Source organism: Erithacus rubecula (assembly GCF_903797595.1).
Source record: "Erithacus rubecula genome assembly, chromosome: 2".
NCBI classification, from domain to species: Eukaryota; Metazoa; Chordata; class Aves; order Passeriformes; family Muscicapidae; genus Erithacus; species Erithacus rubecula.
The window spans coordinates 46733902-46755340 of record NC_136685.1 but is presented as its reverse complement, the minus strand read 5'-3'; the positions used below and the strand labels follow the sequence as shown (position 1 = coordinate 46755340).

The 21439-nt window shown below is 38.0% G+C and overlaps 1 protein-coding gene across 1 annotated transcript in view; it reads right to left on the bottom strand.

Annotated features, from left to right (window-relative positions):
• The window catches only part of RFX6 (regulatory factor X6), a 32293-nt gene extending 11892 nt beyond the window's left edge, over positions 1-20401 (bottom strand). The window contains exons 1-9 of the mRNA XM_079298689.1: positions 20132-20401; positions 19779-19935; positions 18066-18189; positions 16772-16833; positions 10693-10770; positions 8122-8149; positions 4533-4640; positions 2200-2277; positions 1993-2106 (exon numbers count right to left, since the gene is read on the bottom strand). Coding sequence (XP_079154815.1) covers positions 1993-2106; positions 2200-2277; positions 4533-4640; positions 8122-8149; positions 10693-10770; positions 16772-16833; positions 18066-18189; positions 19779-19935; positions 20132-20300 — 918 coding nt within the window. The 5' untranslated portion in view covers positions 20301-20401. The remainder of the gene's footprint in view (positions 1-1992; positions 2107-2199; positions 2278-4532; positions 4641-8121; positions 8150-10692; positions 10771-16771; positions 16834-18065; positions 18190-19778; positions 19936-20131) is intronic.
• Positions 20402-21439: the final 1038 nt, after the last annotated feature.

Genomic DNA, 21439 nt, shown 5'->3' with positions numbered 1-21439 from the left:
CACTCATTCATTCATTCATTCATGTCTTGTCATTGCAAAGAGTGTTAAGTACAGAAAATTTACACAGAACAAAGCCATTCATCTTACTGTCCAGATATTTATATACCTGGATTTTTCCAATCACTATTAGACAGAAACATATGAGATAGTGATATACTTAGCAAGTATCCATTGTGTATCTTATTGTATATCTTCATAGTAGTAAAATGAGGAAAAAGCCAAACAAGACACGCTATTACTCCTCACGTCTTAGAGCAGGAAAATCAGTCAGAGTGAGATGCATAAACACTTTGTATTTTCTAGCATCACCAAGTGTCTGTAAAGCAGATACTCAAGCATCTCCCAAGTCCTTGAATGCTGCTGACTCTTCTTTCTACCAAACTGGACATGGCACTGCAGACATTAAGAGTCTAACCATAAAGTTCTCTCTAACTAATGTGGTGTAGAACAGTTTTGGCAAAAAACTGTACCATCTGGCATGGTCCCTAGGGAATGTTACTGTGGAGGACAAAGTTGTTAGACAATACTCCAGAATTCTCCTTTCTCCATTAATAACAATCCAGTGTAATTCCTTCGTCTTCCTGTCAGCTGTGATGTCAACAATATCCAACATGATTATAGATAAGAAATAGTGAGAGACAAATAAGAGGCACAGTAGAAAATTTATAAACTTTTGAGAAATTCAGTCTTATTAAATTTATAATTTAATTTTCCTCTAGTACTTCTTCTGTCACATTAAATCTATCATAAATAAAGTTAATATTGAATCTATTGAGACAACACATTTAGAGCAGGAAAAACCTCATAAACTCAAGGTACATTATAACCTCTACAAGTAAATGAGGCTTAATGACCCATCTCCTGGGTAGTAATTATGATTCTTGATGCTAATTACCTTTGCTTTACTATGCTAACTAAAACACTCTTACTTCACAGCTTTATATGCTTCTATGAAATACGTATTTTCATCTTTTCTGGATTTCCTCCCCCATATTTTTGTAAAGTAAAGAAATACAGATTGCAATAAGGCATCAGAGCTAAAAAGGTTTAAGTCTTTTTCTTTGACTGGTTGGTGCTTATTATTGAGCCAATAGTGATTTCTTCTCATCAATATGTCATGTGAAATCTGTCAGAGAGACACTTATATGAGAATCCTTTTCTGTTTCTATGGCACATCCTATCAGAGCAACTTAAAGTACTTTGCATCTACTAAATAATCATCTGATCTGACTTTCCAAATGAAAACTTAGGCAAGTTTGGTGGCATTATTTTATTATATTATTGTATTTTAAGCTATAGAGCACTTATTCCTGAACCTTGCAGCACTCTTAAGGGTCTTAGTTTTAACTACTTATGTAGTCATTCCATGACTTAAATCAAAGAACTCATATGATACAGAAGCTCTACAAAACAAGTATATCTTAATTTTTTTTTAAACCCGGACCAATTTAGAGCATAGCAGTTTTGCTGGTACATCTAGCATCATGGGAACAGAAATGAAAGGCAGCCAGCAGGAGGGGCAAGAATGTCTTAACCCAGTATTGTTCCAGCTTGGTAACATGAAACCATGGCCTGACATAACCTGTGAGTAGCAGACTGGTGTGTGGAATCACCTTACCAATGTGCCACACAGACTGCTTTCTGGTAGAAATTTAAATAATCTTTTCAGTGAAAACAAGGCTTCAGTTTTCATCCAGGATTACCTTAGTCAGTCTTGTCACTGAGCACATGAGCATTTATTTTAGCTACATTCACACAGGTAGGTCAGGGTTTCACTGTAAGTGTGCTGCCTGTGGTCACATTATCAGGTGCTCAGCTGAGCTGAGACTGGAGTTCAGCTCTTACAGGTGCCCATTTTATTTCTTAATTTCAATGACTTCCTTGCTGACTTACAGCAGAAAGAAGTCATGGCATCCTGTCTTTCTGTCTTTTTACAGATGCAGAAGGTGTACTGTGGGTGAGATTATTCACATAGCTAAAAGCTTCACTTACCTTATACAGTATTGAGTCACAGACACAGAAAATGTCAATGATGATGGGATTTTCAAGCAGGGGAAGAAGATGGTCAGGCATTCCTTGCCAAAAATGTAATAGGAAATGCTGGATCTAAAGGAATAGGAGTCAGATTCATAGACATAAATCATGCTTTCTTGACTTCCCATGCATATGCACCAAGAGTGTGTGTTTAAACAACCTTACCTCTTCAAAGTTCCCATTAATTGCATTGTCAAGGACACACTGACAGTGTGTTTTGTACATCATGATAAGAGTATCTACCTGTTTTGGAAGAAAGCAATGTTAAATAGAGTTTCTTAACTCTTTACTTCTCCAGTGATCTAAGTTTCTGCTTTGTTTATGATATGAACTGTACTGCAGTGCATATTTACAAATAGGCAGCCTGTATATTCAGAAGTGATAAGTATGTCACTCATCTCCAGTTTTATCAACAGCTTTATGTCATTATTATTCAAGCATTATTTAAGTCAAGCACTGATGCTGTGGTCAGACATGTAGCATCTGAACCTGTATACACTGTGAAAATATGGATAATAAAGTAAGGCAATAGCTAGATTAGTCGGTTAGTTGGTAAAGTAAATTCACCTTTCTGAAGCTAAGATTAATCCCAAAGAGTGGTGCAAGTTAATCATTAGGCTACTATAGGCGTCTATGAGTGCTCTGAAACATCATCTAGTTGGACAAATGAGAAAATAGCTGCCAGTCATTTGGTCAAAGTTTAATCACTGCCTCACATGAACTGAACTTTTTAAAAGCAGAATTCCCTTTCATCTCATCAGGCTATTTTATCTGAGTGGAGTGTTCCCTTAATTAAAAAAAAAAAATTAAAAAATTGTAGTAAATTATAAGACAAGAAATATGCAAAGTATTTCAAGTAAGGAAAAATGCTAGCAAAACTATTCTTATGGTCCTGAATTACAGAAGGTTTGTCACAGCTTATGAACTTCTCCAGCAAACCACTATCACATTTTGAGTGATCCTGATGCCATCTTATTGCAATAGGTTCAGGATGCAGATTTTTTTGGAGAAAGACCTTTCTGATTTTCAGAGTTGCTTCTCTAACTACTACTAACTGCTACTCTGTCCTTGAAAAGCAATAGCAAAGTGTGAGACTCAAAAATACTTTAAAGAATTGTTTCTGAAAGGAGCTGACGGAAATATAAAGGCTGGGTAAGTTCTCTTCAAAACATTAAATGCAGGAATTACCCATCTATTTTAGTGCAGACTGCTGTATTTATGAATTCTCCAGACATCTGAGTTGCAAGCAACTCCTTAAGAGTTTAATGAAGGAGTCAACTTCATGTATGGGCTGTCTTCAATAGAGTACCTAATTGTCTTAGTTTCAATAACCTTTGGTCAGATAAGCTGAAGGAGGGAAAAGGCAGTATGAAAAGAAAACAGGATATAAGAGACCAAGAAAGGTGGAAAGAGCAAGCAAGAAAGAGAATGCAGGAAAAGCAGAAATTAATCTTTCCCACAATCTCCTCACAACTTGGTAAGTCTGTCCCCAGACGGCCATGCACAATGCTGCTGAGCCAAAAATGAAGAGAGAATGAATTAAAAGTTTTTCTCATTGCTGCAGCAGTAAAAATCAGTTTGTTTATACTTCTCTGTTGGATCTTCAAGGAAACTCAAACATTTGTCAAATTGAAATTTAGTAAGAATGTTGTCGATATGAAAGATATCACTTCACTAATGGAGACTATAGCAGCAGGTGGTGCACACTGCTGACCAGCTCTTGGTCTTTCTTTAGGAATGGTAATATTTCCAGCTAAGATGGCTCCTATTGTTTAGCTTTTCCCCACAGGAATCCTAGGCTTCACTATTTTCTCAGAACAAAACTAAAACGTTTTAAAGCAACGTGTCTCAAGCCAGTCACCATAATCACTTGCACTGAAGACTAAATTCAAGAGTTCAAAATGTCTGTCAAAGGATTCCTAGCACAATGCAGCAGCTTGTAAGGTGACAAGAAACAACACAGACACAACACACAGGCAAAGAGTCAGACATCAAACATGAGAAATACTTACAACTGAAGAGCTATCCTTAGGATAAGCAATACTAAGTATTGATTTTAGGAATGATTTAAGTAATTTTAAAAAAACCCAAACGTTCAGATTTTCAGTCACTTTTTAAACAATTAAGTAATGAGAGTAAAATTAATCTATTTGTTGTGAATTATTTGTTCTGTTCTAATCAGAACAAAATTTACCTTAAATCCAAAGGCATTTGTAAAGAGTACATCTCTCAGTTGTTTGTTTTGCTCTCCCCGTCTTACATACCATCAGTTTGTAAAATACTGGGTCAGTTAATAGGTAAATAATTCAACCACCTTTCCATTGGAAAGCCGGTTAATCGGTGTTAGTAAAGGTTTGCCCCCTCTATAAATCAGTCACCTCTGTTTGATTGTGGACATTTCTGGCTCTTTCATGTCAATACCTCAAAGGCTAAGATATGAAGGAACATTCTGTGGCAAATTTTTGATCTCTTAAACAGAGAAGGAGCTCACTTTTTACCTTGTCTTTAGAAATGCACCCTTGAAGCAAAAGGTGTTGAGCACTTGGAAACTCTGGGAGGAGTGTTCCAGTTTTGGAACTCAGAGAATATTTACGAGTAAAACCACCCTGAAACAGAAGGGGGAAAGCAGGAATATCAAAATGGCTAATACTGTTAGATCCGAAATCAAAAATTCATGTTAAACACATATATATATCATTTAAAGAGTCTCTCAAGGTACCACAATACTTGCATTTACATAATTCTTCAAAAATATTGATGCTTTTCCAGATCTGGACTCCAGCTCAGGAAAGTTATCAAATATGTGTCTACATATAAACTTCACTGAATACTCCTAAGGTTTCAAATGCTATGATTAAGGTGAAACCCTCATCCTCAAGAGAATACAATCTGGTTCTGCCCTTACTGGCTGAACTATAGTTATTCTCATAGTATTGCATCCAAATGTAAAGAAGACCATTTGGCTGAAACATTTTGTTTTATTTTAGCCTAACCAGTCCTTATCTCAAGTCAGTGTGCAGAGCCATGAGCTGGCCTTCTGTGTATTCCTGTGGAAAACCTTATTACTTCTGTGAAGATTCCCTCTGTACTAAGGATGAAATTTATGATCTTTCATAAGGCATTTGAATGGAACTTGAAGTGACCTTTTCCTACCCTTTGCCAACAGGTAGATTTCACTGAAGTGGGAAGGGTTGGTATATAGTGCAACATATAGTGTAGAAGTGTCCAAATGAGACTATTTTTCTGTAAATATTGACTCCTTAATTAGAGGCCATTTTCAAGTGAAATTCTCTCAAATACTGAATTTAGAAAACCATAGCTGTACCTGACTTATTCAACCTATATATAGTCCTATTTTTATAGGGTGATGTGTCTGACAAAACAAGCAGCAAAAAACCAAAAGCATACATCGTGTAAACTAATTTTGCCTGTGCTATCTACTATTCAAACACATATAAAGCTCTAAGTAAAAGAAATTTAGAAACATTCATACTTCTTCATGTCAATACTTTTGTAGTGTTATAATTGCCTAAGGAGGGTATTTTTTAACAGGAGTAATCCTAATGATTTTATTATGCAATTACCCATGAAATATATTAAAAGCTCTGATTAAAAGGGATTTGTTCATTTTAAAAAAGGCAGTGATGGTGGTGGGAGGTTTAAGAGAAGATAATCTGCAATGTTTTTACCTTGCTAATGGACTTATATGACTGTGCCTCGGTTCCAGGCTTAATATTTTAACCTGCTGCCACTTGCCCTTTCAATTTAATGCCATCTGCTTCTAATGGCCATTTAACATTAAGATAATGACAGTAATATTATCTGCCTAATTAACCATGCAGACTCTAATGGTGCACTAACTGGTTTAGATAAAAGAATTTGCTGATATCTCCCCCTACAGAGAGAATACTAGAAAACGTGATAAAACATACCAGAAGTAAACAGTGTCCCTGGCTCTCAATAAGTGTTCATTCAAATGCCATTTACTCAGTATATTTAGACAATCAGCTCTCTAACATCTTTTCAATGTCTTTATGTTCCTACTGAGAATTACACCTTATGCAATCATTTTAAATCTTTTTGGAATATCTAATTGCATGCACTTTCAAGCAAATGAAAAAGGACACATCTATCACCTGTTCACACTAATGAAAATATAATGCCAAAATTTCAGTACACTGAGATTATTGTAACTCACTTTTGACCATGAAAGACATTTTTTCTCTTAAATCTTGCCCAAATAATTTAAGAAAATACTGAGGTAGACAATCAAGAACTCACAATGATGTGCCCTTTCTCATTTATTTTCACTGACTTATCTGTGAATGTTTTTTCTGGGAGGACAAAGGAATTCTGGGTCAGAAGAGAGATTTGTGGGACTGTCAATTCCAAGGCAGACTGGGAATGCCACATCAGAGATGGAAGAAAATATTTATCCATTTATGCTAAATGAACCAGATATACTCCAACCCAAAAAATTTGAATGAATGAATGAATGAATGAATGAATGAATGAATGAATGAATGAATGAATGAATGCTTCAGTAGTGCTCATGAATATGTTGGGGACATCCCACAGCATAGCACTATCTTTCTTTGATAAGATAGCTGATTATCTGAACAGGAAAAATGCAACCAGATCTAATCTATCTGAACCTCACTAAAATACCTGACATGGTGTCACCATGGGAAATGATCAGTTACGCTGGTAAGAGTGGGGATTAGTAAAGAATGTAAAAATACTTAAGAAACTGACTCTAGCTGAAATGCTAAGAAATTGTGTAGACAAGGAAACTACTGGGTTCAAAAGGAATTGAAGTGAAAACTCCCGAAGATCAGACTTGGGGCTGATCTGGCTGAATATTTCATAAATCAAATTGGTTGACACAAGCTAATGAAATCATCATCAGAGGAAGACCAAGAGGTCATGTAGAAAGACATGACCTCTTGGATAATGGTAATAAGGGGGATGAAAATCGATAGAGCAAAACTACACTCTCAGGGACCAATAAAAATGTCTGCTATCAGCTAGGAGTTGCTTATCTGGAAATGAAAAAGGTGAAAGGCTTGCTGTGTATCAGTTGAGCACAGAAGGTATATTTAGTCTAGTAAATTAAATGGTGTCAGGAAACATTCCCAGGCAATACTGGAACAGTATTAACTCAGAATGGCCTCTGGCATTCTTTTGGCCCATGCCAATTAGCAGTACCCCAAACACCTCCAGCCATATTTCAACACGTACTGCGCATTACAGACATTTCTTCGTGGCAATGTGGCAGAGATGTCCCTATGTCTTTTTGTAGGTTCAGGAGTTTAATAATATGGATGCAGGATATTCCATGCCAGTTGGAATAAGTACCAAATAAAAATATTGTGAGCAACCCTTAACCTTTAATGCACAATAATCCATAATTTTGTATTATAAATATGACCAGAATGACAGTGACTATGCCATAGTACACAGTAGCAAAAATATAGACTACTTATGGGGGGCTGGAGAAAAAAAAAAAACAACAAACCAGATCCAGTTCTAGGGTTCATCAGAAGGGATATATCCAACAGGAACTGGAAACCATTTACAAGACTTTATGATTTATTTTACTCTAAAGAAAATCAAGATGTTGAAATCACAAGTATGGTGGAAGGCTATAAGGCTGGTAAGTAGTTACTCAAAGGTGCTGTTTGCCCCATTCAGCAAGCAAAAGTAGTAGAGAGACATAACAACAAAATGTCACTGAGAGCAAAAAATAGAGAAAGTTAGAAGGCACAAGTTTCAGTTTATTGTGAAATTTTTTTTTCAGCTTCCAGTCATACATGAGACTCTGAAAAAGCCCTTATGCAAAAGTAACATGTAAAAAAAATAAAGCTAGAGCTTGATCCTTTGCTTAAATACAGTTACAGATAATTGGGAACCATAAGGTGTTCTCCAATGTTATTTCTTTCACTATTTTGAGGAGCAAATATTCAGCTTTGTTAAAATACGTTATGCAGCCAAATATTGTTGCAGTTTTCAAAGAAATAAATGTGAAGGAAACCACAGATCATATTTTTGTATTCTAACAGAAGTAAAACACATTACAGCACTTACCTCATTCTTTAGCTTGCTTCCAGAGAACCTTAGAAAGAAAACACATTTAATTATTTTTTTCGTAGGCAGAGCATTTATAGAGGTTATATACATGCATGATCTATCAGGAAAATAATCACACTTTCCCAAATGCAATTATGGGTTATTATGGGTTATTATGGGTTTTTTAATGGTTTGTTTGGTTTTTTTTCTTAACTTCTTCCACTGATTTTCAAAAACCCGGGGATAACAGGAAACCTACTGATATCTCATAAAACATGAAGATTAAGACCACTGACTAAACACTAAAATATAAAATCCAGTTTCACTTTTTTGTTTGGATCTTTGCCACTTCACAAACAGCGAAAGAGTAGCATAGCTGCAAGTCCATAATGTCTTTTCAAGGAAATATATGCAATTTTTAATAGAGCTGAGTAAATTCAGAGCAGGAAAAAAAATATATAAAATTATTATTTCTTGGAAAAATTAAGAAATCATAGTGATTTCCCATTCTTTTTCACTACAGTACTATTTTGATGCAATTAAATACATTTCTGAGATAAAAGATTCCTTAACCAGCAAAAAATTTGCTGCAGTATAGTAAATGTCCTATTAAAAGCCCAAGTGAGAGATTCCCAATTCAGTCACTGGAATATCAGAGAACCCTTCAGTGCAGAAACCAGAAAGAAAATTGTAAATACTAAAGTAGAAAATGTGTAATAACAGTGATTCTAATGGATCAGTATAATGATAAATGTTGTTTGATTATTGTTATTTCCTGTACCACTAGCTGCCAACTGATAAGATACTGTGGGCAATACGAAGTCTCATAATTATTAGTGGCAATATCATTGTTTCCTGCTGTTGAGATGTTCTCTGGCTGTTTCCTGCTCTTCGAGATGCTCTCAGAAATTCAGAGGCTAAGCAGTTGTGGAATTCCTCCTGCCCAGTTCCCACCACATGATAATCCAGCATATGTTACCTAGACAGTTCCCTTGCGTGCTGATAGTTATGTACAAATGAAGGCATCACTCAGCTGATTACAACGTGGATCTAATTAACTTCAAGGCTATATTTGTTTTGGACTCTGGATTTCCACGTGTTCAGCAAAATGTACACTGCGTGTTCAGCAAAAATGTGAGGCAGCATCTGCTAGCACTGCTCTTCCAGAGCCTCAATGACTAGAAGAGACGTAAAGAACAGATTTATGGACCACTATATGCAGCAACCAGAAACTGGCAGTTTTGAATCCCTACACTTCCTCATTCTTTCATTATTCAGAAGCTTCTTCTTAACCCCAGGCTACTGCATCCTTCTCTCCACACAGAAAATTCCAGCTACTGTGATGGGCCAGACTGTGCAAAATGAGTATCTGAGCTTCTGCATTAATTCAGATAGGGAGAAAGTTAAACTGCTGGACCTTAAAATTCAACATCTCATACAGGATAGCACAGGTCCTAACACAAAAAAAGGTTCCTAATTAGTAAATCTAGTGAGTAGTCCTGAAAATCTTAGTGAGTATTTATGTGATCTTTATGTGAGTGTATACTTTCAGAAATACAGCCTTGGGGAATTTTGCAGAACCTCCACCTTGTTTGCACTCATTGCTACTATATTGTACCTACCTGACATAAAACTGAGAAGTAAGAATTATTATATTCCTTTAAATGAAAATAACTGTCTTTTAGTCAACAAAATGAACAATTTCTTTAAGATAATTCTATATATGAAAAAAAAAACCACACTGCGTACCACAGCTCTGGATACATACCATACAAAGAAATAGAATATTCTAATCTATTACAACCTAAGTACTGCTGTAGAGACAACCCTCCCTTTTTAAACATCATTGGCACCATTACCCTCAATTTTCACACTTTTCCTATTGTTTGGAAAAGGTCTCTTTGGATATAACCTAAATCTGCCACCAGCTGAATTTTCTCTGTGTGATTATAAACTCATTTATTCCTTTCCTTTCTCAGAGTCCCACTTATCCAGGTATACTGCCACAGACAATGAAAGCCGTCATTCAAGCCATATGTGAACAGAGACATTTGTTTTACGAACTATTAATCTTTGGCAAACCAACAGGCAGCTATCGTAACATATTGATCCTGCTAGCTGTCCCTTAAATAAATATAATTAGAGCTTCCTGGGTTAGGTTTAAACTGATATTAGCCAGTCAAAGGACCTGTAAATATTAATCTACACTGACCCCTCCCTCCTGCCCCACAGGTGCCAGCTTCACACCATTCTCCTGAAGTTTCATAATGGAAAGATGTCCTGGGGAAAGAACTCACAGGGTGACACACAGGCAAACAAAATTAGACAAGTGTTCTGGAAATGGTATTTTGCTCCCTCATACAAACTTGACCAAATGTTCTGCTGTTAAAAGTTGACAGGTCTAAACTGATTGAGGTGGAGTCAAACTGGAAGACACTAACAAAATACAGCAATCAACCATTGAAATAATTAACGATTTTAAACAGCAATTCTACTTCTGAAGAAACAGAAATCAGAGTCCTGCATATACCCTCCTAAGGGAAGGTTATAGTTAGACCTTCACTGATTAAGTCTAAGAAGTTATTTTACCTGGTTAAGCCCTTTCCAGAATACACAGAGTGGTAATATGCACTGCTTTCTTTAATGCCAATTCCATAATAGTGATACCTGCAAGGAAAAAAAACCAAAAAACAACAAAAAAAATCCAAGGAGCATTTATGAATGATATGTCAAGTAAACCAAGCTGCCAAACCAAACTGAAAGTAAAACAAGCTCTCAGACCAATTTTAAATGCTTTCTGAAACCTTTTCAAAAAAGACCTAACAATTCCTTTCACTGGTACGGAACAAAATCTAGTCTCATAGAAAAGAGTATTGTCATGATTTGATCCAAAATTCAAGGGTTAAAATACTTTCTCAATTACTAGAAGAATGAAGCTAGAACACAAATTACAGAAACATGTTACATCTCTTTTCTCTAATACACCTTCTGTTTCATTTTACTTCATTTATTTGAAAGGGTTTGATTTACCAGGTTCATTTTATCTCGCTCACCACCATTACATTTAGTCCCTCAGAGCCTTTCTCAGTTGAAAATAGTTACCCAGTGCACCTTATAACTTAGTGTTCAGTCTCCTATGACTAATAATGATAATATCTCATTCATTCATTCATTCATTCATTCATTCATTCATTCATTCATTCATTCATTCGTTCTTCTGTCAAGTCATAGGCTAACTCTAAATTATTAAGCCATTTAGGCACTTCTCATCTACATTTGTCTCCCTTGTTGCTCTACCAGAGATTACTGCTCCCAAATACAGATTGAAAAAGGAAACATGCTTATTACTCAGGCTTCACAGTACTCATACTCAACACCTTTACCAAAGACATGAAAGATGCAAAAAAGGTTGAGTTAGTGCTAAGAAAACTGGCTGTGCAGTAGCTACTTACTCCTTTCCACTGATTTTGCTACAAAATAATGACCTCTGAGAGAAGGGCAGGAGAGCAAGCTGGGGGCAGCTCTTTCCTTACCGGTCATAGCAAAGTTTGCTTGAGTTCATCTATCAAAGTTGATAGGCCCTGTCTTATAAATTCCACTTAACAGATTTAAAAACTGATTGTGTTAAACCAAATTTGTCAAAGAATGTTATGAATAGAACAGAAAGGTTAATTTGTTTTTTACTAATATTAGCTCAAAAGTACCATGGCAGCTGGTTTAACTGAGCTGCTTCAAAGTAGCACTTTGCAACACATTCCTCTGATTTCACTGAAACTCCCTAAAAGCTTGAAGAAATGCATTCTTAAAACACGAAGTCTCGGCAAGTAGTTCATAGAACACATGAACAAAAATGTTTATCTCATCTCATCTCTGCTGTTCCTGGTGATGAGCATTAAAAAAAAAAAAATCACAATATTTTGTTTGTTCTTGTACAGAACTGTCACAGGCAAGAACAAAGCCCTCACGTGCTTTATAGCAACAAAGCTGGTTAAAGGCAATAGATACAAATTATGCCTAAGAAAATGGTCATTAGGATGATATACTTGCCTAACCTAGGAAGCTTTGACAATCTCAGCTGCAATAGTTTTTTCTGTTTCTGGACAGTCTGTTGTGTGCATTCAGGATTTTACAGCCAAGAAACATAAGAGAAAGTGGCACCATCACCTTTACTTCTTCCCTGAAACTGGTGAATCTACATAACACTGCTGGATCACTGTGGCACGTGTCAACCCCTAGGAAAGCCAAAAATGTCTTCCCTCTTTCCTTACAGTGACACAAAAGGTATTGAAAATATACATGTATGAATTATTTGAAATTACTTCATTTACTTTCATTTACATTAATTTCATTGAAATAACAGCATTTACTTAGTCTTTACATTGCAAAGGGTGTCCACTGAACAGAATGAAAAATAATACAGTTGTGTCTGCTTTTTTAACAATGCTATCTGCCCATTTGTCATCAGCCACGTAAGCAAGCAGTTACCCACATCTCATTCCAACAGTTTAAATTTCCATGCTTCAATCATGTATAATTTTTGAATTCTAAAATAAAATCTTGTACACTTTTGCCATAAATTTGGCATTCCTCAGTTGGAGTGGGTCAGAAGCAAGTACAAGCATTACTTCTTTACAGAGCTATGGTTCAATATCTAGATTATTCCACATCAAATTCAATATTAATATATTTGGGTTAGGAACAGGAATTGTTGTATGATTCAGATTCTCAAGTATCCAGTGGTAGGAAACATACTTGTTCCTGCTGGAATGCCCTCAGAATTTATCACTGAGACATCTTGCTATGTAGAGACTAGACATTTTCAGTCCATGTTTTGTGTGTATTAAAGGCACAGCAGGTATCATTCTGTTTTTCTTCAGTAATGTGCAGCTGAATTATTGCTGCTAAAAAAAACAGCTTTCCAATCAAAGCACAAAAATTTTTAAAAATAATACAATTTTACTTTTCAAACTCTGTGTGGCATACTCCATAGAGTATTATGGTATGAAGATTATTATTCTCTTACAAGCCATTAGTTCAATAGCTTATTTTGGGCTCCCTGCTGAGAGTAGTATACCCATACCAGACACACTGACAACATCTTTAACCTACATCTTTAAATGCCTTCCATCTCTTTATGTGCATATTTTTGTGCATATGTACAATATATTTGTATTTTTCTATTTATTATTTCTGTTGTGTAACAAACAAAATGTAACCAGTTACTACAAGGAATTTACTCTCAATTTTTGAAACAAACATTTTACAAAACAAGCCAAACTACTTTTCTCTTTTAATTTCAGTGGTTTGTTGTAACATATGTTCCTACACAACTTGTAGCTCTGATTTTAGCATACAGTGACACAAATGATAGCTGATAAGGAAATGATAGGCTTAAGCTGTTCAGGGACTTGCAATAACTTCTTATCACAGGGCCAGCTGCCATATCAGTTTTATTAACCCACTAAATCACTCCTAATAAATAAGATAATAGTTTTCAGACATGATGGATAAAAGCTAAGATTCATCATTGATCAAAGTCTACAAAGAAATTAAATTGTAACTTAAGCTCAAACAGTCTTCCACGTATATGGACTGAGCAGTCTGTATGTTTTCCCAAATAGCTGCTTCATGTGATTTGTGTACTCTCAAAGTTACAGCTGAGTTCCAGCATTGACCCCAGTATGTTCAAAATTACCACTGCAAAAAGGTGGATGCAGAACAGAGAACTGTTGCTTATGAAATACTAATCTAAGAGAGCAGTTGGAAGTATTTATGGTGCTTGTATCTTCTTTCATTCAGCAGAGTGAAAAAAGAAAATTTTCCTTACTTTCAGCTGTGTAGAGTGATTAGGGCACGACAGACTAATATATTTTGTTAACAAAATTGTGTCCAGTGTGTTGGATCTTCTTGGCCAAATGTTTAATTAAGTTTTAGCAATGACACTTTACACAAATGGGTTGTTGGATGTAAACACAGAGAAAGAGAGATTCTGACTGGAATTCTAGGAATTATCAGACTCAGTTTTAAGTTTGTCCTTTGCCCTGAACTAGAGATGACAAATGCTGTTTGGGAACAGAGAAGAAACTAACATTTGTGTATCTCACACCTTAAAACAGCAACTGTATTCCATATGTTAGTGCAAGAGCTTTTCCTCAAATCCAATTCATGCTCATGAGGATGTCAGAAAGAGCGTGTTGCAGAGTGGGAGAAAAACAATTTCTGCCCCCTTGAAGATGATGGAAAAAGGAAATTATTTTCTTTGCTTTCTTTTCAGCCAGGCTCTACCAATAGATTACCGTGCATGCTTGCAGTGTCCAGGAAGGCATTTCTTTCCCAGGGTGTTAACTTTTCTCTAAATTTAAGAACAACTATTCTACCTGAGAAGATTTGTCTTCTTCCTTTTTATGCTTTTGCAGCATCTGACTCCAATAGTGTCCTGAATAATGATCAGAGCTCTGGGACAATACTGCTATATAAAACATCATTGCCAGGAATAGTGAGGAATAATGATCCTCTAGCATTATATGGTAATAAAGATAGCAGCAGTAGAAATAATACAATGTCACTACACTACTGTACTTTAAAAAATATGTTTTAAGTGCTAGTAAGAACTCTCCTACTAGTCCCAGTAACTCAGAAACTGCTTATAACATTTAGAGTCCATGCTAACATAGAAAGAGAGTAACTAGTAATTTATTGAAACTTATGAACAGTCCTTTAACTTCATTATTATTAATTTAATGGAATTACTTTTGCAAATAAATTCATTTACTCCTCAGTGAATCTGTAGTTCTGAGGGGGACACGGCCCACACCACCACAGATAGAAAAACTGATTATCAGAGATCGTTGAACTGAAAAAGGGTAGATTTGGATTAGATATTATGAAAGAATTCTTTAAAGTGAGGTGTTTGGGCATTGGCAAAAGTTGCTCAGAGCAGCTGTGGATCTCCCATCCCTGGAAGTTCAAGGCTGGATTGGATGGGGCTTTGAGCAGCCTGGTCTAGTTGAAAGTGTCTCTGCCCATGTCACACGGGTTGAAACTAGATGATCTTTACGGTCTCTTCCAACCCCAACCATTCTATCATTCTATGCCTCTATGATTCTATTATTTATACTGACACTTCCCTATGACTACTGCTGCTATATTTAGTCTCTGAACTGGTAATACTGTCATTTGTGCCTTTTGTGAGGTCATTTGTAGCACAGCAAGATCAAGATAAATGTATCTTAGCAGAAATGAGAATTGCAGAGGAAAAGCCTCTGAGGAAAACTGACGAAAAAAATACAGAGAAACAAATGCCAGATGTTCAAACAAAACCTGATGATGCCTCATTTCTGTGAGGAAATTGTTCAAGAACAGTTAATCCATACGAAAATATGGCACATAATACCAACAAGGTCAGTAGGGATATGGAATCTGCCTCATGTTGGGCATGTGCTACTTGTATATTAATATCGTTTAATGTCTTTGAGAAAAGGGGACTATAGTCACACATATTCTAACACAATTAATTTTGTAGTTATGTACATATTTGAAACATATTTGTTTACTTAATAAAGGTTGACTTACTGTGCTTAAATCATGCAGACACAGAATATGTTTTGGAAGTTTGGATCCTCGTTGGATCCTGTTTATCAATCTGTTAGTTATCTCAGAACAAATATATAATGAGTATGTGGGAGATTTCTCCCTTGCATTATCTCGTTCATTGTCACCAAGTGGGTCACCAAATATGCTGGGTTATGAACCTGACCCAGAATTTACCATAACATTGATGAATTAGTACGCTGCCAAATATTCCTGCACAGATTGTGAATGCCAGATCTCTTAAAATCTTAAACACAACACCAGCAGCAAAGCTATGTCCACATCATCTTATGCCTGTAATCACAGCTTAAGTTCACCACAGCAGAGAATGCACAAAATCCCTCTTTTCCTTAATAAATAACCTTCTAATAGTTTCTGTCCTCAAAACACCTTTATTCAGGTGATCTACAGGTCACCTACAAAAAGAGAAATTAACTTCAGTTCCAGTTTTCCTCTATACATTGCAGACTGTGTACTATCTCCTAAAATAACCTGATAAATAACCTGATATTTCACAGATCAAATGTACAAATTAATAGGTTACATTATTTATTAAATGACTGCAGTACAGACTGTGTACTTTCCAGAGTTTTATAAGATACTCACAACAAAGAGCAGAAATATACCTTAACTTCAATTTAAAACAATGTTTCTTCTGGTGGTGTATTTAAGTGAACCCATATTGTTACACAGAGAACACAATGAAAGTTGTTAGTCTTGCAAAAGAGAAATAAAATCACTATTTATAGAAAGATGAGCAGCTAAAGAAAAGACATGTACTATAAATCCTTTTTATATCTAATATTTTGAAATATATTTGCAATGTATGCATGGGTCAATAAATGCAATGACAAGATTTAGAAGCCTAATCAGTTCAATTCTAAAAATTACACAGCAATGTTTTCAAACATAAATGTTTGAGTCTGAGTATCAGTTTCACTGTGTACATGGGAGTTATCACTTGCAGTGTACCAGCTGAATAAAGTCCCCTGGCAATTAGTACATATTAAGGAGACATGGAAATACACGATTCCTAAAATGTGCTCTATAAGCAGATACACACGTAACTGCGACTTACTTTGAATGGCCCCTTGTTCCAAGCCGCCTTGTGGTAAGGAGAGGGAATTTCTGGCGAATGGTCTAAAGAGAAAACAACTGCATTAATTTCTAACACTGGCAAACTTTCTTAGAAATCTGTTTATAGAAAAATCCTAGTGTAAATATATGAAAAGTAATTAATGGATTAACATTTTTGATAACTTATGGCACAACATAAACGATTAGTTTCACATTGTAGGCTTTCTTCCATCCTTGTCCATTTTGCTGTGTATCTCCAGTCTTCCCACCTGTTCTCCCTTTCCGTTTTCACTTCCATATTTTAAAATGTAGCTTGTTTCACCAGAATCCTCTTATATTCAAGTTCCTAAAGTACAACTGTATCTTTTGCTTCAGAGATCTAAAAAAAAAACCAAGGGAAACTCTGCCCTCTAGCTATTCCATTTTCAAAGACAAACAAATAGAAATCGATATTTTTATTTGAAAGTGTGATCTGAAAAATTAATTCAGTAATAGAGGTAGATCTAATATCTATTAGATACGTCTTACAGATAACTGTCAAAACAATATTCAAATGGAACCACTGTCTTTCCCATTTATACTGAAACTGTGTATGAAAATTAGATATCCACTATTTTAGTATATCCACTTCAAGAGGAATAAAATAGGAAATTAACATTTTATGAACCAGATTTTAAATCCATTATTGTAATTTAATTTAATTAATGCATTTTGCTATGTACAAACCATTACTAGATCAGTTGTGCTTAAAAAAAGATGATCCTTGAAACATTTTTGGTTTCCTGTTTCACTAAATACTCAGGATTTAATTTGGAGAGTTCATATCTCTCTTTCATTAAATTACTTCAGGATTAATTGTAGGGGAGGGTAGAAAAGAGAATGAATCAACAATTTTTCATTTGGGAGCTCTCTGTGCTATTAATTTCTTTTCTCCTTGTAGTACTGCTTGTATCACATCTCACTTTACACTGCCTTTAATAAAATTACAAGTGTCTTCCATGTCAGATCTGGTTTTGTGCAAAGAACCTATTAATGTCATGAACAAAAAGGAAAAGAAAATAAGCACTCAGAGAGAATGCCTTTTTTTTTTTTTTAAACATCAACAAATCAAAGGGAATTTCAGCTTCAATCTCCTAAAGGTGATGTTAAGGAGACAGTGTAGTTATACCTTATCTGATTTCATGTACATTAGCAGTAGAAAACGTGAACTTCAGAATAATTTTTACATGAGTGTACTAAACTGTGATTCTTCCAAACAACAGATCTAACAAATTATGAAGGCATTCACTTATTACCTTCCCAAAAGTTGCAGCACAGGCAGGTTCCAGCTTCTCTTTTCTGCAGAAGTCTAAATAATGTGCATAAAGGATGCATCTTGGTAAACAGACTCCTTCACATACAATATAGTTTTCTTCCAGCCTGTGCAGAGAAAGAAACTGACAGAGTAAGGAGCAACATGCCACTTCTCCCAGCTGCATTTTCCAGTTTTTGGTACTGCTCTCTTTTTTTCGGTTGTTCTTCTGTTTTTTTTAATTTTACTGAAGAATGCCATCAGAGCACACAGATGAGTGTCTCCTGAACATGACAGGCACTATAGACAGACTCCACACTTGGTGCTTAGGCTAGTTCAGAATATGTAAAACCTGGAGCCAGATCCCTGTTCTTAATGTCTTTTTCAATGTCTGGACTTTTTGCTTTAAATAAATAAATTATCATCAGCTAAGATTCATCGTCTGTCTGAAAATAAGAGCCTTAACTAACTATGAAAGACCTGGGTTTAAAGCAGCCCTTTGAAAGGATTTAAGAGCAGGGACCTGCTATGTTCCACTGTATCTTTAACACTTGAGCTAATGTCTCTTTTCTTCCTCCTTCTGCTTTTTTAATTTCCACTCAGGACCTGGAAATGCTTCAAACTCCAGTGAAAAAAAACAGGTTTTTTTTAAAGAAAGTGAATTTCTATGTAGCTTCCCAATCATTGGGAATCATTCCCACTTGTATTTACAGAATACAAGTGCTGATTGATGGTCATTAAACTAAAATTTTGAAAAAAAGCAAAAATCTGACTGCTTCACTTCAAGAGAACACTTGGTAATAGCTGGGTGTTTCTCTGTCCTGTTGTGCTTTTTTTTTCTTTATAATTTTACATCGCTCTGCTCCTGGGATGATGTGCAATAAATTTATTTCTCAAATTATACAAATTTTTAAGAAAATACTGTGTAGTATGCACTGCATATTGAGTAATTTTGCAGTGACTTCCCAGACTTAAATCCTTAACTATATACACTCAGAAGTCAGATGTAAACTAGACTAAGAAGCTGAACTATTTGGATTAGTCTAATTTTTCAGTTAGAAGGGAAAAAATAATCTCTATTGACAGTCTACATTTTATAATTAAATTCCCATTTAATTCAAAAGCACTGCTCCCTAATTTCAAGTGTACTTTAACATAAACATTTATCAATTAATGTCTGCAGAATTTTACCTCTTATTTGGTTAACTTTTTTCCCCAGATAAAATAAATCAAAGCCAGGGCCTCCAGTGGGTGTGAGAGCATTATGTAAAAGAAATGCATTATAAGAGAGGAAATTCTAACTGTCACTGCCTTAAAGTATAATTAAAACAGCCATTCACAAATGCAATTCTTAAATAATGTTTCATTTCTACATTTTGATGACACATTTCATTGATAGCCACATAGTGTGAGAATTTGACTGAGACTGCTGTTAAGTGACAAACCTTTGATAATTTCAAAACACAGAAACTTGGGGATGGCTGTCCTTATTTGCAAATGAGGCTCATCCAAAAGAAACCCTCAAAACAAAACCAGAAAACAAAAAGCAGCTAACGAAACACCCCAAAACTGACAAATTCTTTCTACAAGGACTGTGAGATGTCGCCCTGCTTGCCGGCTCAGCTGTTAGAGAAAGGTCCCTTGGAGTGTGACGGACACTTTGCCGGCTCGGTCCTGGAGCCCCAGGGCGGGCAGCGGGGGCTCTCCGGAGCCCTACCATTGCAGGGTGAGCTGCGTCTGCTTCTTCTTGTCCTTCATGATCTGCGCGATGCTCTTCTTCGAAGACGGGCTTTGGTCGGCGGCTGTCAGCGCGCCGTCGCGAGCATCCGCATCCTCTTCTTCCGAGGAGAGGGCTTCGCTTCCCAAGCGTGTTTCTGAGCGCCGCGGGGCACAAGAAGAGACACCCAAGGGCATCGTTAGCGTCCCGCCACACGCCGCCCCTCCCGCCTGCCGCCCTGCCCGCTGAGGGACGGGCCCGGCAGCCGCGTCCCCGCCGGAGCCCGAGCAGCGGCTGCCGCCGCCGGTCCCGCCGCGGGCCGGGCAGGGCACGCCGCCGCCCGCCGCCTTTACCTGCCTTGATGCCGGCGGACAGCGGCGGCTCGGGCAGCGCCTCCCGGGCGCAGGGCAGCAAGCCTCGCCCCAGCAGCCCCGCGTAGCGCTCCTCCTGCGCCTCGGCGGGCACCGCCTGCGCGGCCGGGAGGTGCAGGAAGGCGTCCCCCTGCTCGGGTCCCTTGGCCATGCTCCTCAGCGGCGCCGGCTCTGCCCCGGCGCGGCGCGGGCGGCGCCCATGGGCGGCGGCAGGGGACGGGAGCGGGCGGACGGGGCGGGCGCGGCGGCGGCGGCCTGAGGGCGCGGGGGGCGCCGGCTTGGGGGGGGCCGGGACTCTGCACCGCGGCCGGAGACAGTATAGGCCAAGCGCCGCCGTGAAGGGGAGGAGAGGCGATGCGGGGGCGGCAGCGGGGGATAGGTGTGCCCTACGGCGCCGTCCGGGGAGGCGGCATGGCTCCCCTGCGGGCAGGGACGGCCCAGGGGGCTGCGCCTCGCACGGCGGCCCGCAGGCGGCTGGCCCCGCAGGGAGGTGTCTCCGGCCCTGCACCGCTTCCCCCGCCGCCGTGCTCGCTCACGCCAGAAGGGGACAGGGCACGGCTGAAGGCCGAGGAGGTTCGGGAGAGCCGGCCAGGAGCGGATCTGCCGGGATTTAATGATTAACTCCCGGCGGCGGTGGCTCCGGCTGGTGTCGGGGAGCAGCTCCTGCCCGCCGCGGCCCAGGCAAGGGCGGCCGCAGGGTCCCCTCGCCCCGTCAGGGCAGAAGGCGCTCTCCTTATTCTCCCCTCCTCACGGGCGCTCCGCAGCTGCCTCCTGACGGCCGCTGGGCCAGTCGTGGGAGCCTTCTGGGCACTGTCTATTTCCTTAATTCCCAGTGTAATTTGGTGGGTGTTGGAACAGAATACCTTCGTTTTGTATGTTCATCTGGCAGACGTGTCTTTGCTTGCTGTGCTCCATTTCAGCATGCTGATGGAGAAATGACAGGAGAGAATCACAGAAAGTGGTCCTTGCTTTTTCCAGAGAACAAAATTGTCAATAGGATGGAAATTTAGTCTGATCACTGCAACATCCACCGTTTTAATAAATTCTCATTAAAGCAAAATGTTAGGTGTTGCGTGTTCCAGATAAGGACTTGGAAGTTGTAGTATGACTTGTGACAGCAAGCAGCCCTGAAATACTGTATTGGATGAATTGTAAAGCATTCTTTGAGCCATCAGGTAATGCTGCCTGTCACAAACTCAAAGCTTGTGAACTGCTGTTTTCCTTCAACTCTTCTGTTGTACCTCGAGTCACTGATCCCACCATCAGTACAAAGCAGCAGAGTATGACCTC